This window comes from Peromyscus eremicus, chromosome 7 (genome assembly GCF_949786415.1).
Source record: "Peromyscus eremicus chromosome 7, PerEre_H2_v1, whole genome shotgun sequence".
NCBI lineage: Eukaryota > Metazoa > Chordata > Mammalia > Rodentia > Cricetidae > Peromyscus > Peromyscus eremicus.
In genome coordinates, this window is record NC_081422.1 from 100,964,525 (window position 1) to 100,983,570 (window position 19,046).

General features: G+C 42.9%; 1 protein-coding gene across 1 annotated transcript in view; it reads right to left on the reverse strand.

The window, feature by feature from the left end:
* Nucleotides 1–825: 825 nt before the first annotated feature.
* The window catches only part of LOC131915684 (uncharacterized), a 63,549-nt gene continuing 45,328 nt past the window's right edge, over nucleotides 826–19,046 (reverse strand). Inside the window, exon 4 of the mRNA XM_059269086.1 lies at nucleotides 826–1,018. Coding sequence (XP_059125069.1) covers nucleotides 881–1,018 — 138 coding nt within the window. The 3' untranslated portion in view covers nucleotides 826–880. The remainder of the gene's footprint in view (nucleotides 1,019–19,046) is intronic.

Genomic DNA, 19,046 nt, shown 5'->3' on the forward strand with positions numbered 1-19,046 from the left:
TACCAGGCATAATGGCTCACACTTGTAATTCTAGCACTTAACAAGCTGCTGTACAAAGATTACCAAAAGTTCAAAGCCAAGGCTACACAGTCAGGGCAGCCTGAGCTACTGGGTTAGAACCTGTCTCAAACAAACAAATGAAGAACAACAAAAAACTGTAACAAAGGCAGGGGGATGCTATTTATCTCCTTTAGTAGAACAAGTTATTTGGCAGAAGGAAGGGTTGTTGAGGATTTGGATAGTTAAGAAAGTTCATGTTTGGTTATCTTTTAGGTCAAGGAAGAAGCCTCACTCTTGGTTAGTCCCCTACCATTTGAAATTGAATTCTAAGAAGACAATAGCTCACTTCTGCTCAGAGTTTTATGTTGCTGCTGTCTGTTTATTGATCTGTTTTAAAGTTCATGTTTTGAGACCCAGGAAACATAAAGAAAGAAAAGTCCAGTCAGATGGTCCTACCATCAATGAGCTGCCCCCCAAGTCCTCTCAAAGGTCAAAGCCCCTCCACATCTTCCCTACATTCTGTACAGTTCAACACAGTGGGTCCAAGCTTCACCTTCATTACTGGGTTTTTGTGGTGGTGGTTGTTTGGAGACAGTGTCTCCTTACGTGACCTATGCTGGTCTGGAACTCACGGCTCTCTTACCTCAGCCTTCCGAGTGCTGGTATTACAGGCACGTGCCCACATATGCCATCTTTACTATTAATGAGGGTTCATATTGGACACTTTTCTCTACTGGAAAGAGGGCATTCTTGCCCAAATTAGTTTTTCTGCTATTTCTGGTCTACTTCCTCCAATTCTCCTTACAGATCACAGCTCACCGTATGTTTCTTCTCATATGAGAGGGCTTCTGAGCTCTCTTCTTTTTGGGGTCTTCGGATGCTAGGATCTTGCCTTGGTGCCTAAGCTGCTCTGAAGGCTCAGACTGAGATGAGGTAGTTGAAGTGCACCGCGGCGGCCGCTGCCCATCTTCCCCCAACTGGGCATGCTCAGTGCCACACATGCCTTCCAGGGATGGGTCTGGAAAAAAACCGGGAGGAAGAAATGATTTACTGGGGGTGAAGGTGGAGGGAGAGTGGGTAGATTTTGATGCCAGACATCCCCAGGTTCAAATTTCAACCCAGCAACATATTAGAAGATAACCCAAGGCAATATCTCTCTGAATGTCTATAGATATACCTATAAAAAGAAGACAGCGATACTCATACTCAGGGCTATATGAGGATTAGATACTGTGTGCACCTAGATCTAATCCTGACCAGGGCACATAACAAATGAAAACAATTCATTTAACAATATAATAGGAGTTAGGAGACTTCCTGGCCTGAGAACACTCAGAGTGCTGGGTGTGATAGTGCATGCCTGTAATCCCAGAATTTGGGAGTTTGAGGCAGCTCACACTTACTACTCTTTCAGTGCTTGGAGTAGTAACTTGCTCAACTTGTCAGCCATTTAGTGAGGATTTACAAATGGCAAGCTCTGCACTAGATGTATAGAGATAGTCTTAAGACTCTTTCTCTTCAAAGGATATTGGTTCTATTAAGAGATGGCTCATGAATACTGAGACACAACACAGCAATATGTATCGAATATTAAAGAAGGGATAAGTCACCATGTGAGTGCTAAGAACTGAACTACGCTCAATGTAAGAACAGCAAGTGTTCTCTCCAGCCCTGAAATAAGTTGTGTTATGTTGTGTTTTGTTTTAAAAGACTCTTATGTGGGCGGTTTCTCAGACTGATTCTTGACCTCCTGCTGATAGTAATGAAACAGAATGGAAATAGTTTACAGAGGAGAACTGTGTCAATCTGGCCTGTTGTTCTACATAGAACAGTTTAGGAAGCTGGATTTATGTGATTTATGTGGATATATGTGTCCCTTCATGCTTGGAACTGTGTCCTTGGACCCATGACACTGTATCTCAAAGTAAACCAGTTTCCCATCTTAAATCTTAACAATAAACAGAATTATCTCAGAGGAGGAATGCAGTCAAAGTAGAACACCAAGCCTTTAGCTGCTCTCCCAAATCTGTCCTCTATTTCAAAGAGCACAGGAGAGAAAGGCCAGGCAATTGTTTGCCTCTAAAAGAAATATCTTTCAGATGGGCATAGTGGCGCATAACTTTAATCCCAACACTCATGAGGCAGAGGCAGGCAGATCTCTGAGTTCGAAGCCAGCCTGGTCTACATTGTGGCCAGGACAGCCAGAGCTACATAGAGAGACACTGTCTCGAAAAAAAGAAAAAACAAACCTAACAAACAAAAGAACTTTCAGCACCCTTCCTCTCAAAGACAGATGAAACAGCATTTTCACATCTGTCCAACTTGCAGCCCTAAATTCTTATCTCCTAAAAGACAGAGCCATCAATCCTGCCTCTCCCCCACCCCCCAAATAAACAGCTGCTTAGACAGCAGATCCCCTAGGAGGAGGGGTAACCCCTGCCACGAGAGCACCAGAGGCTGTGTATTGGGGTAGAGCAGATGGAAACAGCTTGGCCTACTATCCTTGCAGCTGAGCTGGGACACTTCAACTTCGTGTTTTTGCTAGTTCTCTGACCTCCTTGTACAATGGCCTTGTTGTTTTCTGGCTGAGCTATACCCCAAACCTGGTTAATGACCTTTGGTGTTCTTCAAATCTTACTATGTTTTGTTTCTATTTCACAAGCAAATTTATTGAGTAACTACTTGGAGGAACAGTTGGAAGCAAGGTTAAAAAGTAGGCAGAGAGGACTGACTGAGTCAGCACAGCGGGCAGGTTTGCAAGGCCAAGCCCAGGGGCTGAAATTGATCTGCTTGCTGGGCAGTGAGAACTTGCTGCCAACTGTTGTTATTTCCTTGTTCTAGCCTCATGCATGCTTCTACTAGGGTGGGCTGTTCTGGGAGGAGAGAGCACAAACTGCTAGTCTTTCTGAATTACAAACAAATTTACTTTCAAATATCCATTCCAAATTATGAAGCCTATTACTACTGTCCAGCAGGGGGCTGAGTGTAATAGCAATTTTGAAAAGATCAGTCAGTTGTGGGAGAACTATAGTCAAACAAGAAGGTAAAGAGCCCCATGCTCTGTCACATAACAAATGTATATGCATAGCTTAAAAGTCAATGGCTATCACCACCCTGGCAAATCATAGGTTCAGACCTAGGCACAAATACCCCTGAACTTTCTCCTTCACCTGAATGCCCTTGAACTTTCTATGAGTAGCAATCACAAGTTATATAAACAAAGAACACTTGCATAAGCTTCTTGGGAATGAGTTATAAATACCACCACTACAAATTTCACTGGCAAACCTATGCAGAACAAGACACACCACACTTTATTCGGTGAGTGCACAAATCCATATACTTCCAGGGCCCACCCTTCAGCTAACCTGCTTCTTCTTCTGCACTAGAGAGGTCAGTGGCCTCTAAGTGGCAGCATGTTTCTGCTAATGTCCTGTGGTAAAATGCATATACCAGGGCCTGGTGTGGGAACACACACCATGTAATCCCAGCACTTGAAAAGCTGAGGCAAGATGATGACAGAGAAACTGAAGACATCCTGGACTACACAGATCCTTCCTCAAGAAACAAACAAATAAAAATTATGCATACACCACATTCTATGAACTATGTGCACCAAAAAATTTTATACCCTAATCTCAACACAACTTAGATTTCATTCAGTGTTTACAAAAATCACAAAAGACAAAGAACTAAGTTAAACAAGACCACATGGGTACAATCAGTGAAATCTAGACTATATAAAACTATAGAGTCAGTAAATCCTTTTCCTCTAGAAATAAACTGTGAGGAAAAATATTTAAAGGGAGATAAAATCAATAAAGAGAGGTAAAAGGTACGTCAACTATATGTAGTCCTTGTAGAAATATGAATGAATTAACATTAAAATAAATTTTAAAGATAACTGAAAATTATATAAATATTTCATAATATAAGGAAAGACAAACTTTTCTTTATTTTACTTTGAACTATTGTACATGTGTGTATCTGTATGAGGGTGTGCTACATTCGTGTGGGGGCCTGCAGAAGTGAAGTGTCAGTTCCCCTAGCGAGTCACCTAATGTGGGTGCTGGGAACAAACTCAGGTTCCCCTGCAAGAGAGTTACTAAGGCATCTCCCAAGCCCCAGGAGCTACAATTAAAAAAAAAGATCTGAAAGCTAGGAATGGTGGTTCATGCCTGTCATCCCAGCAGCGGAAGGCAGAAGCAGGAGGCTTGCATGGTACCAAGTCTGAGGCCAATCTGGTCCTCATGATGAATTCTATAGCCAGCCCTTGTCAAAGGGGGGAAAAAGTTATAATGTTAAGGATGGAAGATTTGAAGATAAATGCTGGAGTGGCTGGCTACTCAGAGATGGAAGCAGAGTTCTTCTTATCACTGTGTTTACTGTCGATCCTTCCAAATTCCATAATTTAAAATATAATGTATTTTTAAATTTTATCTATCTATTTCATTTAACTTTTGCAGTGCCAGCAGTTGAGCCTACGACTTTAGGCATGCCAGACAAGTGCTCTGTTGCTTACCTTTAAGCAGGTGTCCATTATAAAGTCTTACGAAAAAATAAAATTAAATGATCACTAAACTTCAAACAACTTATGTGTCAATTTCCCTACAATTGCTAATACATTTGCATATTTCATATAGTAATTAATGAGTATACACCTTTTTGCGTTGGGTTGGCTGCCTGATGCACATGAGTATTTCTTTTTTTGTTTTGTTTTGTTTTGTTTTTCGAGACAGGGTTAAAAGCCTGGCTGACCTAGAACTCGCTCTATAGCCCAGGCTGTCCTCAAACTCACAGAGACCTGCCTGCCTCTGCCTCCTGAGTACTGGGATTAAAGGTGTTCACCACCACACCTGGTAATATTTCTTTTTAAATTTTTAGCGTGTGTGTGTGTGTGTGTGTGTGTATGTGTGTGTGCACGCGAGCTCACAGACTCATGCACAAGCATGTATATATCTGTGGAGGTCAGGGGACAACTTGTGGGAGTTGGCTCTCTTCTTCCAACACATGGGATCTGGAATCAAACTTGGCTGTCAAGTTGACAGTAAGCACACTCGCGCACTGAGCCGTCTCACTAGCCCCATAGATAAATCTTTCATTGACAGAGAACACACAGTTGCCATTTGCATGGCACGCTGTAAGCAAATCACAGAATGGCATTTTCCTGCTGCTGGGCATGTCCTAACTTTCCGCTTGCATCTACAGTAGTCTGAGTGTCTTTATATACTTTCCCTTCTCCATCTGTTTATTCCTATCACAGTCCATTACCACTGAGTAATCAGCGGTGCTCTAATGTTCAGGGATCTGCAAATATTTTCAGTAGTTAATCAGACAGTGACTATTTTAGGTCCTACGAGTAATAAGGTCTCTATCACAGATACTTCTTAACTTTATCACTGCATCTCAAAAAAACCCATGTAAACAAATAAGGGAAAATAGTCCAATAAAACTTTACTTTAAAAATTAAGCAAAAACATTTGTAAAAGGGGCAAAGTTGGAGATTCATGCTTTCTGATTTCAAAACTTAGTACAAAGACGCAATAGCCAAGCCCTGAGGTACCAGCATAAAGCACACATGTAGACTAATGAAATAAAGGAAAATAACCTGTCATAAGACATGGCCGAGCCGTTCTACAAAGGGTTCAAGACTACTCAATGAGGAAATGGCAGTCATTCAATCATTAATGCTGAGAAATCCACGTGCAGAAGAAAGAAGCTGAACGTTTAACAAAGAAAGACCTCAATAAAAACTGAGTCAAACTGGGCAGTGGTGGCGCACGCCTTTAATCCCAGCACTCGGGAGGCAGAGACAAGTAGACCTCTGTGAGTTCAAGGCCAGCCTGGGCTACAGAGTGAGTTCCAGGATAAACAGAGCTACACAAAGAAACCCTGGTCTCAAAAAAAAAAAAAAAAAAAAAAAAAAAAGATTTGAAGGGTTAAAATAAAAAGGACACAAAGTTAGGAGAGCATGGGGTATGGTGTAGATCTGGGAGGAATTAGAGGGAGGAGCAGGGGTGAATAGGATCAAAATACATTGTATCCATGTATGAAATTTTAAAGAATAAAAATAAATTTTCAGAACACTAAAAAAAAATTCCTATTTTCTTTAACTCTAAATTCCATCAAACCTACTCCTCCTAAGCCTTACCTGGTGGCCTTACCTTTTATAAATTCTATAACAAGTTTAAAGATAAATGATTCATTACATTTTTTTAAAAAAAAATCTCACTATGTAACATGGGATGATGTTGAACTCCTGATTCTCCTGTCTCTGCCTCCTAAATGCTGGAATTACAGGTGTGCACCACCACACTTACCTCATTCAACCATATTTTTTTATGGCACTCAAGTCAGCAACTAAATCAGCAATTTTTAAATTAAGCTTTCTAACATACTACTATCCAAAGATATATTAAATTTTTATTAATATATAACGCCTCAAATCTGAACTGAGATATTGTAAAAACACATTTAAAATGGTTAAGAGAGTCAAGTTTATGCGGTATGTAATTTATCAGAAGAAAAACAGAATGGAGGGGGTGGAGAACTACACATGATGACATACATGGCTTACAGGCCACCAAGCCTGATGAGCTGAGCTCAGTCCCCAGACTCACACAATGGAAGGACAAAAGCACCTCCTACAACTTGTCCCCAGAGCTCTACACAGGTGCACACACCTCCCACAACCTGTCCCCAGACCTCTACACAGGTACACACACCTCCCACAACCTGTCCCCAGACCTCTACACAGGTGGCATACACCTCCTACAACCTGTCCCCAGACCTCTACACAGGTGGCATACACCTCCTACAACCTGTCCCCAGAGCTCTACACAGGTGCACACATCTCCTACAACCTGTCCCCAGACCTCTACACAGGTGGCACACACCTCCTACCACCTGTCCCCAGACCTCTACACAGGTGCACACACCTCCTACCACCTGTCCCCAGACCTCTACACAGGTGCACACACCTCCTACAACCTGTCCCCAGACCTCTACACAGGTGCACACACCTCCTACAACCTGTCCCCAGACCTCTACACAGGTGGCACACACCTCCTACCACCTGTCCCCAGACCTCTACACAGGTGCACACACCTCCCACAACCTGTCCCCAGACCTCTACACAGGTGCACACACCTCCCACAACCTGTCCCAAGACCTCTACACAGGTGCACACACCTCCCACAACCTGTCCCCAGACCTCTACACAGGTGCACACACCTCCCACAACCTGTCCCCAGACCTCTACACAGGTGCATACACCTCCCACAACCTGTCCCCAGACCTCTACACAGGTGCACACACCTCCCACAACCTGTCCCCAGACCTCTACACAGGTGCACACACCTCCTACAACCTGTCCCCAGACCTCTACACAGGTGCACACACCTCCTACAACCTGTCCCCAGACCTCTACACAGGTGCACACACCTCCCACAACCTGTCCCCAGACCTCTACACAGGTGCACACACCTCCCACATACAAACACCAAATACACAGACTTACACCTGGGTTATAGAGACCAGTCAGGCATTGGAGACCATAAGCCTCAGGAAGCTCACAGGGAGCTGGACTCCTCACCACTAGGGGACAGTTTCCTACTGCAGCACAGAAAGCTGGGAGTCCAAGTAAAGGAGCCCATGAGCGTACGACTGCATCAAGACTTGCCTCTGTACCTGCCTGCACACAGCACCATGGACATGGACTTAGCAGACAGGAGCAACAGACGGCAGAAGAAACACACATTTTAACGGGGGGGTGGGGTGGGGGGGGTGTGCCCCGCAGTGGAATTTGGGAGCTCCAGATCTGCCAGATCTCATTAACACCTGTCCCACCAGCTGAGACAACAGGAAAGCAGTAGGAATAGCTACTCTGGAGTAAATCCTAGACTAGTCCCTCCCTAATGAAACTTTTAAAGTCTAAACTCAAAGGTTCTCAAACTACGGTGATCAATTAGTGACTGAACTGCTTGCTCAAATTAGAATGAACAATCAATCTTCTGAGGAAAATAACGTAGAACTGTGTGCTACAGTTACACAAAGCCCTTTTTGTTGTTATTTGAGAGTGAGCCTCTCTCTGTAGACCAGGCTGGCCCTGAACTCAAGGTATTCTCTTGCTTCTGCTTCCAAATTCTGGGATTTTTAGAGTAAACCACTAAACCTAGTCAAATCCTTAATCAAATTCACAAGGAGACAGGAGAACCATCTCAGCCTAGAAATTCAAGGCAATCTTTGAACATAATGAAATAGCATCACAAAAAATTGGGGTTAGTGCACAGTGACAAATGCCTGTAATCCAACACTAGAGGTAGAGACAAAAGATTGTTAGCCCCAGATGCAAAGTGAGCTTTAATAGTCTAGAATGTTAGCCAGCCAGCCAGGCCCTTCCTGAAACCTCAGAAACCAAGAAAAATAATAAATGTTTTAAAACACTTGGCTTTGGGGGTGATTTCAGTTTAAGGCCAGCCTCCGCTACAAACACACAAATAAATAAGAGAGATTTTTAAAAAGGATAAAAGAAGGCAGGCTGTGGTGGCACGTGCATTTAAGCCTAGTACTTGGGAGGCAAGGAGAGGTGTGTCTCTGGCCAGCCTGGGCTACAGAGTGTGTTCAGGACAGCCAAGGCTACACAGAGAAATGCTGTCTCAAAAGGAAGAAAGGGAGGGAGGGAAGGAAGGAGGAAGAGAGGGAGGGAAGGAGGGGAAGAACAGAATAGAATAAAAGAGGTTCGATGTGATGGCACACACCTTCAATCCAGTACCCAGGAGGTGGAGGCAGGAGGAACAGTTCAAGGTCACCCCTTGTTACAAAGAGGAGGCAGAGGCAGGAGGATCTCTATGAGTTCAAGGCTACATAGTAAGACTCTGTCTTTAAAAACAAAACAAAACAAAAAAAATTAGGGTGAGAACTGGGTACCTGCCTATAATCTCTACTTAGGAAGCAGGAAGATCATTGAAAGTTCAAAGCCAATCTAGTCTACATATGGGGTTCCAGACCAGCAGGTTTATAGTGATACCTGTCTCAAAGCTAAAAAAAAAAAGATGGAGGTGGAGTTGGCACTCAGTTGGTAAAGTGCTTACTTGGGATGCATAAAGCCCTGGGTTCAATTTCTAGGACTCCATAAATCATGTGTAGTGGCTCACACCTGTAATCCCACACTCAGGAGATGGAGGCAGGAGGATCAGAAGTTCAAAGGTCATCCTAGACTACATACTAAGTTCAAGCCAGCCTGAGCTACATGAAACCCTGCTGGAGGGAGGGAGGGAGGGAGGGAGGGAGGGAGGGAGGGAGGGAGGGAGGGAGGGAACAAAAAGACAAAGAATGAAAACACAAATTTCTTTTAAAAATTAAAACAAGTATAGAGGACATGGTAGCACAGGCCTGCACTCCCAGCACCCAGGTGAAGGCAAGGGGATCAGAAGTTCAAGGTCACTCTTGGTTACAAAGAGAGTCTGAGACCACCTTGGGCTATATAGCACCCTCTCTCAAAAAAGAAAATAATAAAGTAGTAGTGGGGGGGAACAGAGTGAAATACAATTTTAAGAGCAAAACCAAAAACAAGAGTTGATTCTACAAATACTGTCTGCCTTCTTCAAGGCTCCCCCAACAACCCTGGCAAAATAAATGGACTGCTCTTCCCACTGCTGGGGTTCAGTCCTATCCATTATTGTCTACATAATTCTTATCAGGATATAGAAGGATTTTGTACATTTATTTATTTGGGGGTGGGTATCATTGCATGTGGAAGTCAGAGGAGAATTTGTGGGAGTCAGTTTTCTCTGTCCACCATGAGTTCTAAGGATCAAATTGAGGTAGTTAGGCTTAGTAGTAAGCCCCTTAACCTAGTCTCCTAGACAAATTCAGCTGTCAACACACCCCAAAATTATCTGAGGCAGTCTCAATTGGGGGACTGCCTAGATCAGGTAGGCCTTTTCTCGACTGATGATTGCTGTGGGTGGTACCATCTCTGGGCAAGACTGCCTGAGTTGTAGCTGAGGAGCCAGCCAGTGAGCAGTGTTCCTCCAGTTTCTGCTTTAGTTCTTGACTCTAGATTCTGGCCTGCAAGTCCTGCCCCGACTCCTCTCACTGATAGATCTGAGGTCAGGAAGTGTAAGATGGAATAAATACTTTTCCTCTCAAGTTAGTTTTGGCCAATGTTTTATCACAGCAACAGAAAGCAAACTAGATCACCTGATGAGCCATCTTGAGAGCCCATGAAGTTACTTTAGTAATGTAACTGAACACTTGTCATCTATCGTCTCTTCTAGAATATTCCCTCAAAACAGAGACTTCACAGCTCATTTTCCATTATACATATAATGCCCCAAACAAATGCCTGCCACAGAGCAGAAACCTGACTGGTCTGAGGGCAAGCCAGTATATCGGCAAATAGGCCTAAGTAAGTTAGGTCCTGCATGAATTTTTATTCATATAAACCAAAATATGGTTCACCTTCAAAACAGGTTAAAAAAGACCAAAATTCTGCCATGGTTATTCTCCAGGAAGAAAAAGAAATCTTTATGACATTTATATTACATAGCATTAGCAGATTCTAAATTAAACATATCTTTAAAAACAAGATCTGAAATGGGGTTGGAGAGATGGCTCGCTGTTTAAGAGTGCATTCTGCTTTTCCCGAGGCTATGAGTCTGTTTGCCAGCACCCTCTAAAGCACTCATAACCACTTGAACTCCTCTGGCCTCCAAGAGCACCTGCACATGTGTGGCATATACCCACACAGACACAAATGAAAATAAAAATGAGCTTTAATTGAGGAGGGGTGAGGGAGGGCAACAGAGAAGGAGAGGGAGCATGATAAGATAAATAAGACTAAAGATGTTTGAAAAGACATCAGGAATAATGTTTTAAGTCTACACAAAATTACATATATGTATGTATGTATGTATATACATAGATATGCAGTTTAAAGAAGTCACTAAAACACGGAGTGGTAATCTTCACCCCAAGAGCCACTGACTATCTAGTAAAACTCCCAGTACCACACATGAGAAAACTCCTCTCAAGTTGTTGTCAGGCCCTTGGATGGCTCCCAGAATTTGAAGGTAAGGCTCTACTGCTGAAGAGACCACATGCTTTAGAGGAGTTGAGCTGGAAATAACCTGGAAGCTTCCTCCCTGAGAAGTATAGCACTGGACGGGGCTCTGCAAGCTGCCAAGGCGAAGGGTCAAGCTATCATCTTGCCCAGCTGCAAAAGCCTACAACCCACAACAATGACGACTAGCATGACAGCCACAATGATGCAATAGTGGCACTTTTATCTTAGGGGTAACCAACAGCTAATTGAACTTAAGGCCCATTCAACAGGACGGAATTCATGCTACAGCAGTCATGGAAAAGTCATAGACACTAAAGGAGAACCTAGTACTATCACTTTCCTAAACGAATAGACTTTCTATTTTCTATATATCTTCTATCCTTATACCCACAGATAAGAGTAGCTAAAGGTGGTAGCATGCACCTTTAGTCCCAGTCTCGGGAGGCAGAGGCAGGTGGATCTCTGAGTTCTAGGCCACTCTGGTCTACAGAGCGAATTCCTGGACAGCCTGGGTTAGATAGAGAAATCCTGTCTCAAAACAAAACAAAATTAGGCCAGCAGTGGTGGCCCACGCCTTTACTCCCAAGAGGTAGAGGTAGAGGAAGGCGGATCTCTGAGTTTGAGGCCTGCCTGGTCTACAGAACAAGTTCCATGGCAGCCAGGGTTACACAGAGAAACCCTGTCTCGAATCTCATTTATCATCACAAAAGCATCTATTTGCAATACATGGAGACTATTATGGAGATCCACAACTGGTTAAAATACAGAGTATGGGGTGCTCAATTCCAACTGACACATCTGCAATGCAACCTCTAGCCCTACGGCTCAGGGAAAACATCGGGAAAGGAGGAGAAAGACTGTACAAGCCAGAGGCCCAGGGTGTGTGTTGATATGTGGTGTCTCCTAGACATGACAGGGAGAATACATCCATGAACTCGAACAATACGGTGGCCAGAAGAAGCTCAGCATCATGACAACACTAACTGACATGCCAATGCAGACAGGAAAATTTCACATGGTTCTAACCTTAGATGAGAAGAGCTACAAGTATTCATTAGCTACTGAGAGGGGAGAATGAGATGCCTCCAGGGCCAAACTCCCACACAGGATGTCCACTCCTGAGTGGTCAACCTTGGATACATGTGTATACAAGCAAAGCTAAATAGACCAATAGGTTACACATGCAACAATAATTAAGGAAGAGATCAGGACTTCAGGGGAAGGCACTGCAGGAGCTTGGGGGGAGGGAAGAGGTGGAGTGATGTAGATAAACGCCCACACATGAAATTCTCAAACCAACCAACAAGACCATTAAAACCTTTACAGATGTAAAAAGTAAATTCACCATGTAATATCTACTATGCTCATCTACTGTAATCTACTGTTGAACTCCATGTTTTCCAGAAGTTAGAGCAATGTTCATAATCATGATACATACATTTAGCTCCTTTGTAGACATTTGTTGCCACTCTTTAAATACTACTAGGAGTTATTTGAAAAAAAGTAGTAAAATATTTGATGTTGCAATTAAATATAGAGAGAAATTCTTCCCCATCTACAGCCAAATCTTACAAAGAAAGCAAAAAAAATTTTTATGTCGTAACAAGAATAACTGAAATAATTATTGATGAACTAAATATAAAATTTTAAAAACAAATAAATAAAAATTAGTCTAGCAGCAGCAGCAGCCACAGTGATACACCTAATTCCCACACTCAGGAAGCAAAGGCAGGTAGGTCTTTGTGAGTTCAAGGTCAGTCTGGTCTACATAGACAGTTCCAGACCAGCCAGGGCTACAAAACTAAGACCCTATCTTAAAAAATTTTTTTGTTTTGATTTTTGTTTTTCGAGACAGAGTTTCTCTGTGTGTCCCTGGCTGTCTTGGAACTCCCTTTGCTGGCCTTGAACTCAGAGATTTGACTACCTCTGCCTCCCAAGTGCTGGGATTAAAGGAGTGAGCCACCATCACCCAGCTTGTTTTAGCAGAAGAACTAGGTTCAGTTCCCAGCACCCACATGGTGGCTCACAACCATCCATATAACTCCAGTTCCAGAAGATGGGATGCTCCCTTCTGACCTCTGTAAACACCAGCCACGCTTATGGTATACACACATACATCCAGGTAAAACATTCACGCATATAAAATTAATAAATATTGAAAAAAATTAAAAGAGAAAGACAGGGGAGGGAAGGAGAGCACAACATGGTGGTGAACACATGTCTGTAAGCCCAGTATTTGAGGGGTAAACTCATTAAGATCAGGAGTTCAAGACCAATATCAGGTACATCAGTTGGGAACCGACCTGAGCTATGAGACCCTGTCCCAAGTGCCCTACCCATTCCACAACCTCCACAAAAGAAACAGAAAAGATCTACTAATTTTCACTCCTTAACCAAAAAGTCCAATACAAGATTACATATTTACCTTGATGTCCTCCTTTCCATCTACAACCCGCATCTAACCCTCATCACACATGGAAAAAATGAAACTCCACAGCCCAGAGAACACTGCAGTACCAGGTCACCCCTAAAAGGGCATCCACTCATTCAGAACCGAGAACACTGCAGTACCAGGTCACCCCTAAAAGGGCATCCACTCATTCAAAACCGAGAGAGGCACCTGCTGCTGAGTGACCCGAAGCTAACCTGCTGACATAGTGACAACAGGATGGTTACTCTGTCCTCAAGAGTACAGTACCACCTCAGCAAATTTTACCCCTAAGGGCCTTTGTCTCTTTGGTAAAGATTGGTAGAAAGGAATGGGTTAGGGATCTGAATAGGAAGACAAAGATGGTAGAATATTTTCTTGATTACTTCCACAAGTATGAACAATCTAACCATTGAGGGGAAAAAATGGAAGATGTGGGAGTTTGAATAAGAATGGCCCCCACAGACACATGTACTTAAATGCTTAGTCAGCAGAGAGTGGAACTGTTTGAAAGGATTAAAAGATGCAGCCTTGTTGGAGGAGGTGTGGTCTTGTGGGAGGAGGAGGTGTTATCATTGAATAGGGCTTTGAGCCTGCCTGCCTGCGGATTTAAAGCTCTCAGCTACTTCACTACAGCCATGCTTGCTATCATCCTCCCTGCCACAATGATAATGAACTAAGCTCTGAAACTGTGAGCAAGCCCCAATTAAATGCTTTCTTTTCTAAGAGTTGCCTTGGTTTTGGTGTCTCTTCACAGCAATAGAACACTGACTAAGATATATCTAAGATAGATAGATAGATAGATAGATAGATAGATAGATATAGATATAGATATAGATATAGATATAGATATAGATATAGATGCGCACACACATCTGCCTATGTTAGTGTCTTAGGGTTTCTATTGTTATGAACAGACACCATGACTACGGCAACTCTTATAAAGGAAAACATTTAATCAGGGGCTTGTTTACAGTTTCAGAGGTTCAGTCCATTATCATCATGGTGGAGAGCATGGCGGCATGCCAGCAGACATCTTGCAGGCAACAGGAAGTTGACTGAGACACTGGGTGGTCTGTCGTTTCCTATCCTGAGCACAGAAACCTCAAAGCCTGTCCCCACAGTGACAAACTTCCTCCAACAGAGCCACACCTAACAGTGCCACTCACTGTGAAATTATGGGGCCAGTCACATTCAAACTACCACAACTAGTAACCTGAAGGGAAGGTGAAAGAGCCAACAGAAATCACATTTACTTCCCCTCCCGCTAGTGACCATATTGAAGCACAAAGCTATAAACTACACAACAACGCTCACAAAAACTCCCAGAAGAAGGACTTGTAGTCCAGAAAAGGCAGTAGACAAAACCTGGGGTTCCATGAGCATATGACCTGGTAGAGCAGACATTATGCTGGGAAAGCAAAGGAGGTCAGTGAGAGGAAAATAACTCTGCAAAACTTCCAGATTACAGTACTAGTATACAGTACTAGGTGAAAATTCTTCTATGAAAAACATTCAGATGTAATTAAAAAGTTTAAATGATTCTTTCACATCCTTAATCATGCTAAGAATTTCTGATTTAGGAACAGAAAATAAGGCAGATTGAAAAGGAGATGCTATGTAAGGCAAAACTAAAGAATTAGCCTCCATACCCTAGCCTAAGGAGAGCAACATTTGAAGTTATGGCTTGACAAAATGATAAACTCATTATTATCATGAGCTTTTTCAACTATTCCATTTTATTAAATTCCTAAATGTTGACTCTGTTAATCCAAAGAGTTACAGAGTTAAATTTTAATCAGAGAAAGACAGGAGAAGCACTTTCAGACTGGCCATATTAAAAAGAAAGTGAAGACTTAGGTACAGGCCTGTTACCCCAGTATTTGGGAAGTGGCTGAAGGTTTAGGAGAGTTCAAGGTCATTTTGGTGATTTGAATGAGAATGGACCCTATAGACTCAGGTGTTTGAATGTTTGGTTCCCAGTTAGTGGAACTGTTTGGGAAGGATTAGGAGGTGTGGCCTTTTTAAGCAAACATGACTTTTTTGGAGGAAGTGTGTCACTAGAGGTAGGCTTTGAGGCTTCAAAAGCCCATACCAGGCCCAGTCCCTCTCTGCTTGGCTGCCTGAGGATCAGGCTGTAAACTCTCCCAACCATGCCTGCCAGGCCTGCTGCCATGCTTCCTGCCATGGTGATAATGAACCTCTGAAACTGTAAGCAAGCCCCAGGGAAATGCTTCCATTTTGAAAAGTTGCCTTGCCCATTGCATCTCTTCACAACTCTTCACAATAGAAGAGTAACAAAGACAATCATCTTCTGCTAGTTCAAGGCCAGCCTCAGCTACATGGAACTCTATCTAAAGAGGAGGAGAAGAAAAAGGGCAGGGAGGAGGAAAAGGAACAGCAGTAGCTGCTACCTTGGGCTACACAGCAAGGCTGTCTCAAAAAAAAAAAAAAATCAAAAAACAGATGCCAGGACTGGTAGCATATGCCTGGAGTCCCAGCACTTAGGGGGCACAGAGGGCACAGGAGGGTCAGGAGATCAAGGCCAACCTCTCTGTTCCATACTGAGTTTTAGGCCAGCCTGGGTCAATGAAACCCTACCTTTAAAAAGAAGAATAAGGCGCAAAGCTACACAGAGAAACCCTGTCTCAAAAAACCAAAAAAGCAAAAGAAAGGAAAATAGGAAAAAAAAGCGGGGGGGGGGGGGGGGGAGTGGGGAGGAAGATGTGGTGGGAAATCAAGTGGTAGAGAATATCTATATTATGTATAAAGAAAAGACTTGTACGTACATATAAAGAATTTCTACAAATCAATAGGAAATTTGAAGGAAAGTTCTCAAAAGTCAAAATGGTCATGAAATAAAGAGCTCAACATCTTATATAATTTGAGAAATGCAAATACAACTCACAATCTAAAGCTTCCCCTCCCTAATTATTGGGAAAGAGTGTTAAAGGTCCTACTAAGTCATACTAAACAATGGGGTCAATGTCTGGCATGCTTTTCTGATGCAACTTTGGAAAACAATCTTTTGCCCCTGACATGCCCAAACACTCTGCCACTTTGTGTCTCCAGCCTGGCAGAGAAAGGGAGGACAGGAACTGGTATCTAAATTGGCACTGCTTCATCTCAAACAGGGAGGCTGCCATGAATTCTGACTTTTGCTATTTGACATTTGATCTTAGCCAAAAGGCTGAGAAGTTATGACTAATGCTATTCTGAAAAATCAGTCCAACAATAAATAGTCAAGCATTCCCAAGAAAAAGTGGTACAGCTTCCTAGTGTGTGGGAAGAAGGGTAACCAATAAACTCAGGAGAGACCTGGTCTGAAACTGTAATTTAGCTGGCAGTGGTTATGCATTCCTTTAACTCCAACACTCCTGAGGCACCCTAGGTTCAAGGCCAGCTTGATCTTCATAGATAGTTCCAGACCAGCCAGAGCTACACAGAGATCCTACTACAAACAAACAAAAATAGACACTATAATTTAAGGAATGCTACTGACCATCTCAGAGACACCAATATGCTGAAACTCAGCTGGCTGAAATGCAATAAGGAAGATGATGACACCTTCCATTTGGTCACAGGGCCTGACTGCTTCCCCATAGTCAACGACATCGACTTTTTTTGTACTTTTCTTCCTAAAACAATGCCCATCCTTCCCTATCTACGTACACAAGAACAGAATAAAAGACCTGGAGTTTGGGTTCCAGAGTTTTCATTTTGTGGTCCGGAACTAAAAGGTTCATCAAGGACTTGCCCAAGATCACAGAGTTTAGAACATGATTGTCTTGCCCTGAGGCATGTTCCTGTCTACTATTCAGCATCTGCATTCTACAGTGAAGGTAATTCAAGGCCATAGCCACAGCCTGGATCAAGGCAGCACAGACTGTCCCAGTCTTTCCTGCATCATCAGTTTCTCTCCCTCCCTGATCATTTTTATTGTCATAATGCTAAAGGATACAACTTAACTAACTGAGAAAGATAAAAACAAAATCAAACTGCCCTTCCTTGTTGGGAATGGTGGCCCATACACTTCCCTAGCACTACAGAGGCAGGGAGTTTCAGGCCAATTTAAGCACTAATAATAATATAAGTAAATAAAACATCAAACCAGAAAAAAAAAATCTGTTGATCATAACTCTCCCTTCACTATTGACTTGTTTATTTGTGCCTTTATCTAGCAAAAGTTCCCAGCTATCTACTCTTAGTTGGGACTTGTAGCATAGGCCTGTAATCCTAGTTATTCAAGGAAGCTAAGAGAGGAGTTTTCAAAGTTCAAGGCCGGCTTGGGTAACTTAGTGAGATCTTGCCGCAGGGTTAAAAAAAAAAAAAAGAAGAAAGAAAAATCACTTACTTTTTGTTTGTTTGTTTGTTTGTTTGTTTCGAGACAGGGTTTCTCTGCGTAGCTTTGCGCCTTTCCTGGATCTCGCTCAGTAGACCAGGCTGGCCTCAAACTCACAGAGATCCGCCTGGCTCTGCCTCCCAAGTGCTGGGATTAAAGGCGTGTGCCACCACCGCCCGGCTTACTTTTTTAAAAGTAAGAAAAATGCTAGAGATGTAGCTCAGTGGTAGAGCTCTTGCCTAGCATCAAAGATGCCCTAGATTCAATCCTCAATAACACACAGAGACACAGACATAGAGTTGTTTAGAGGGTCTCCAATTCCTATCCACCTGTTATTTAAGCATCTATCACTGCCCTGAAACTGTTTATCAAGGCATTAAGGATAATCTCAGCACTTGGAAAATCAAAGCAAGAGGACTGTTCAAGGCCAGCTTAGGATGGCTAGCTACACAGTGAGCTGGCAAGGCTACCAAGTAAGACCCTATCTTTAAAAGCAGAGAAGGGGAGCTGGAGAGATGACCTGGTGGTTAACAGAACTGGCTGCTCTTCCAGAGGACTGCGGTTCAATTCCTAGCACTCACACAGTGGCTTATAACTGTGTGTAACTCCAGCTCTAGGGTATTTGATGCTGGCTACAGACTCTCTTCTTTGAAATGCTTTGTTATCTGGCTTCCCCAACACTTTTCCTCTGGATCCCTTTACCTTAGTAGTCATTTCTTCCTGCTGTTTTTTCTCTAGCTTCCTCTAAACATTGATGTGCCAAAGCTTGGTTTTTCACACTGTTTCTCTTATTCATCAGATGAACTCATCTTGACTTGCAACTTAAACCCAGCTATAACTCACGCTTTAATCTCTACTCTAGAAACCCCTCAACTTCAACCATATAACTGCTTCCCAGACATCTCAACTCAGAGGTACAAGCCTTAAAATTGAATTTTTATACAACTAAACTCCTTGGTGCCCTCATCTGTTTCTGCCCCCACCCCACCACAAACTTTCCAAAGACCACACATGCAATCTTCCAGTGGTTTTTCAAAATTTTGGAATTCATCTTAACCTCTTGCACAAAATCTACAACCATTGGAGGGGGAACGGGGCTCAGAGATTAAGAGCCCTGGCTGCTCTTAGTCCTGTGTCTGAATCCCAGCATCCATGTGGCTGCTGCTCACAGTAGTCTGGCTCTGGTGCTGGGGGATCTGATGCCCTCT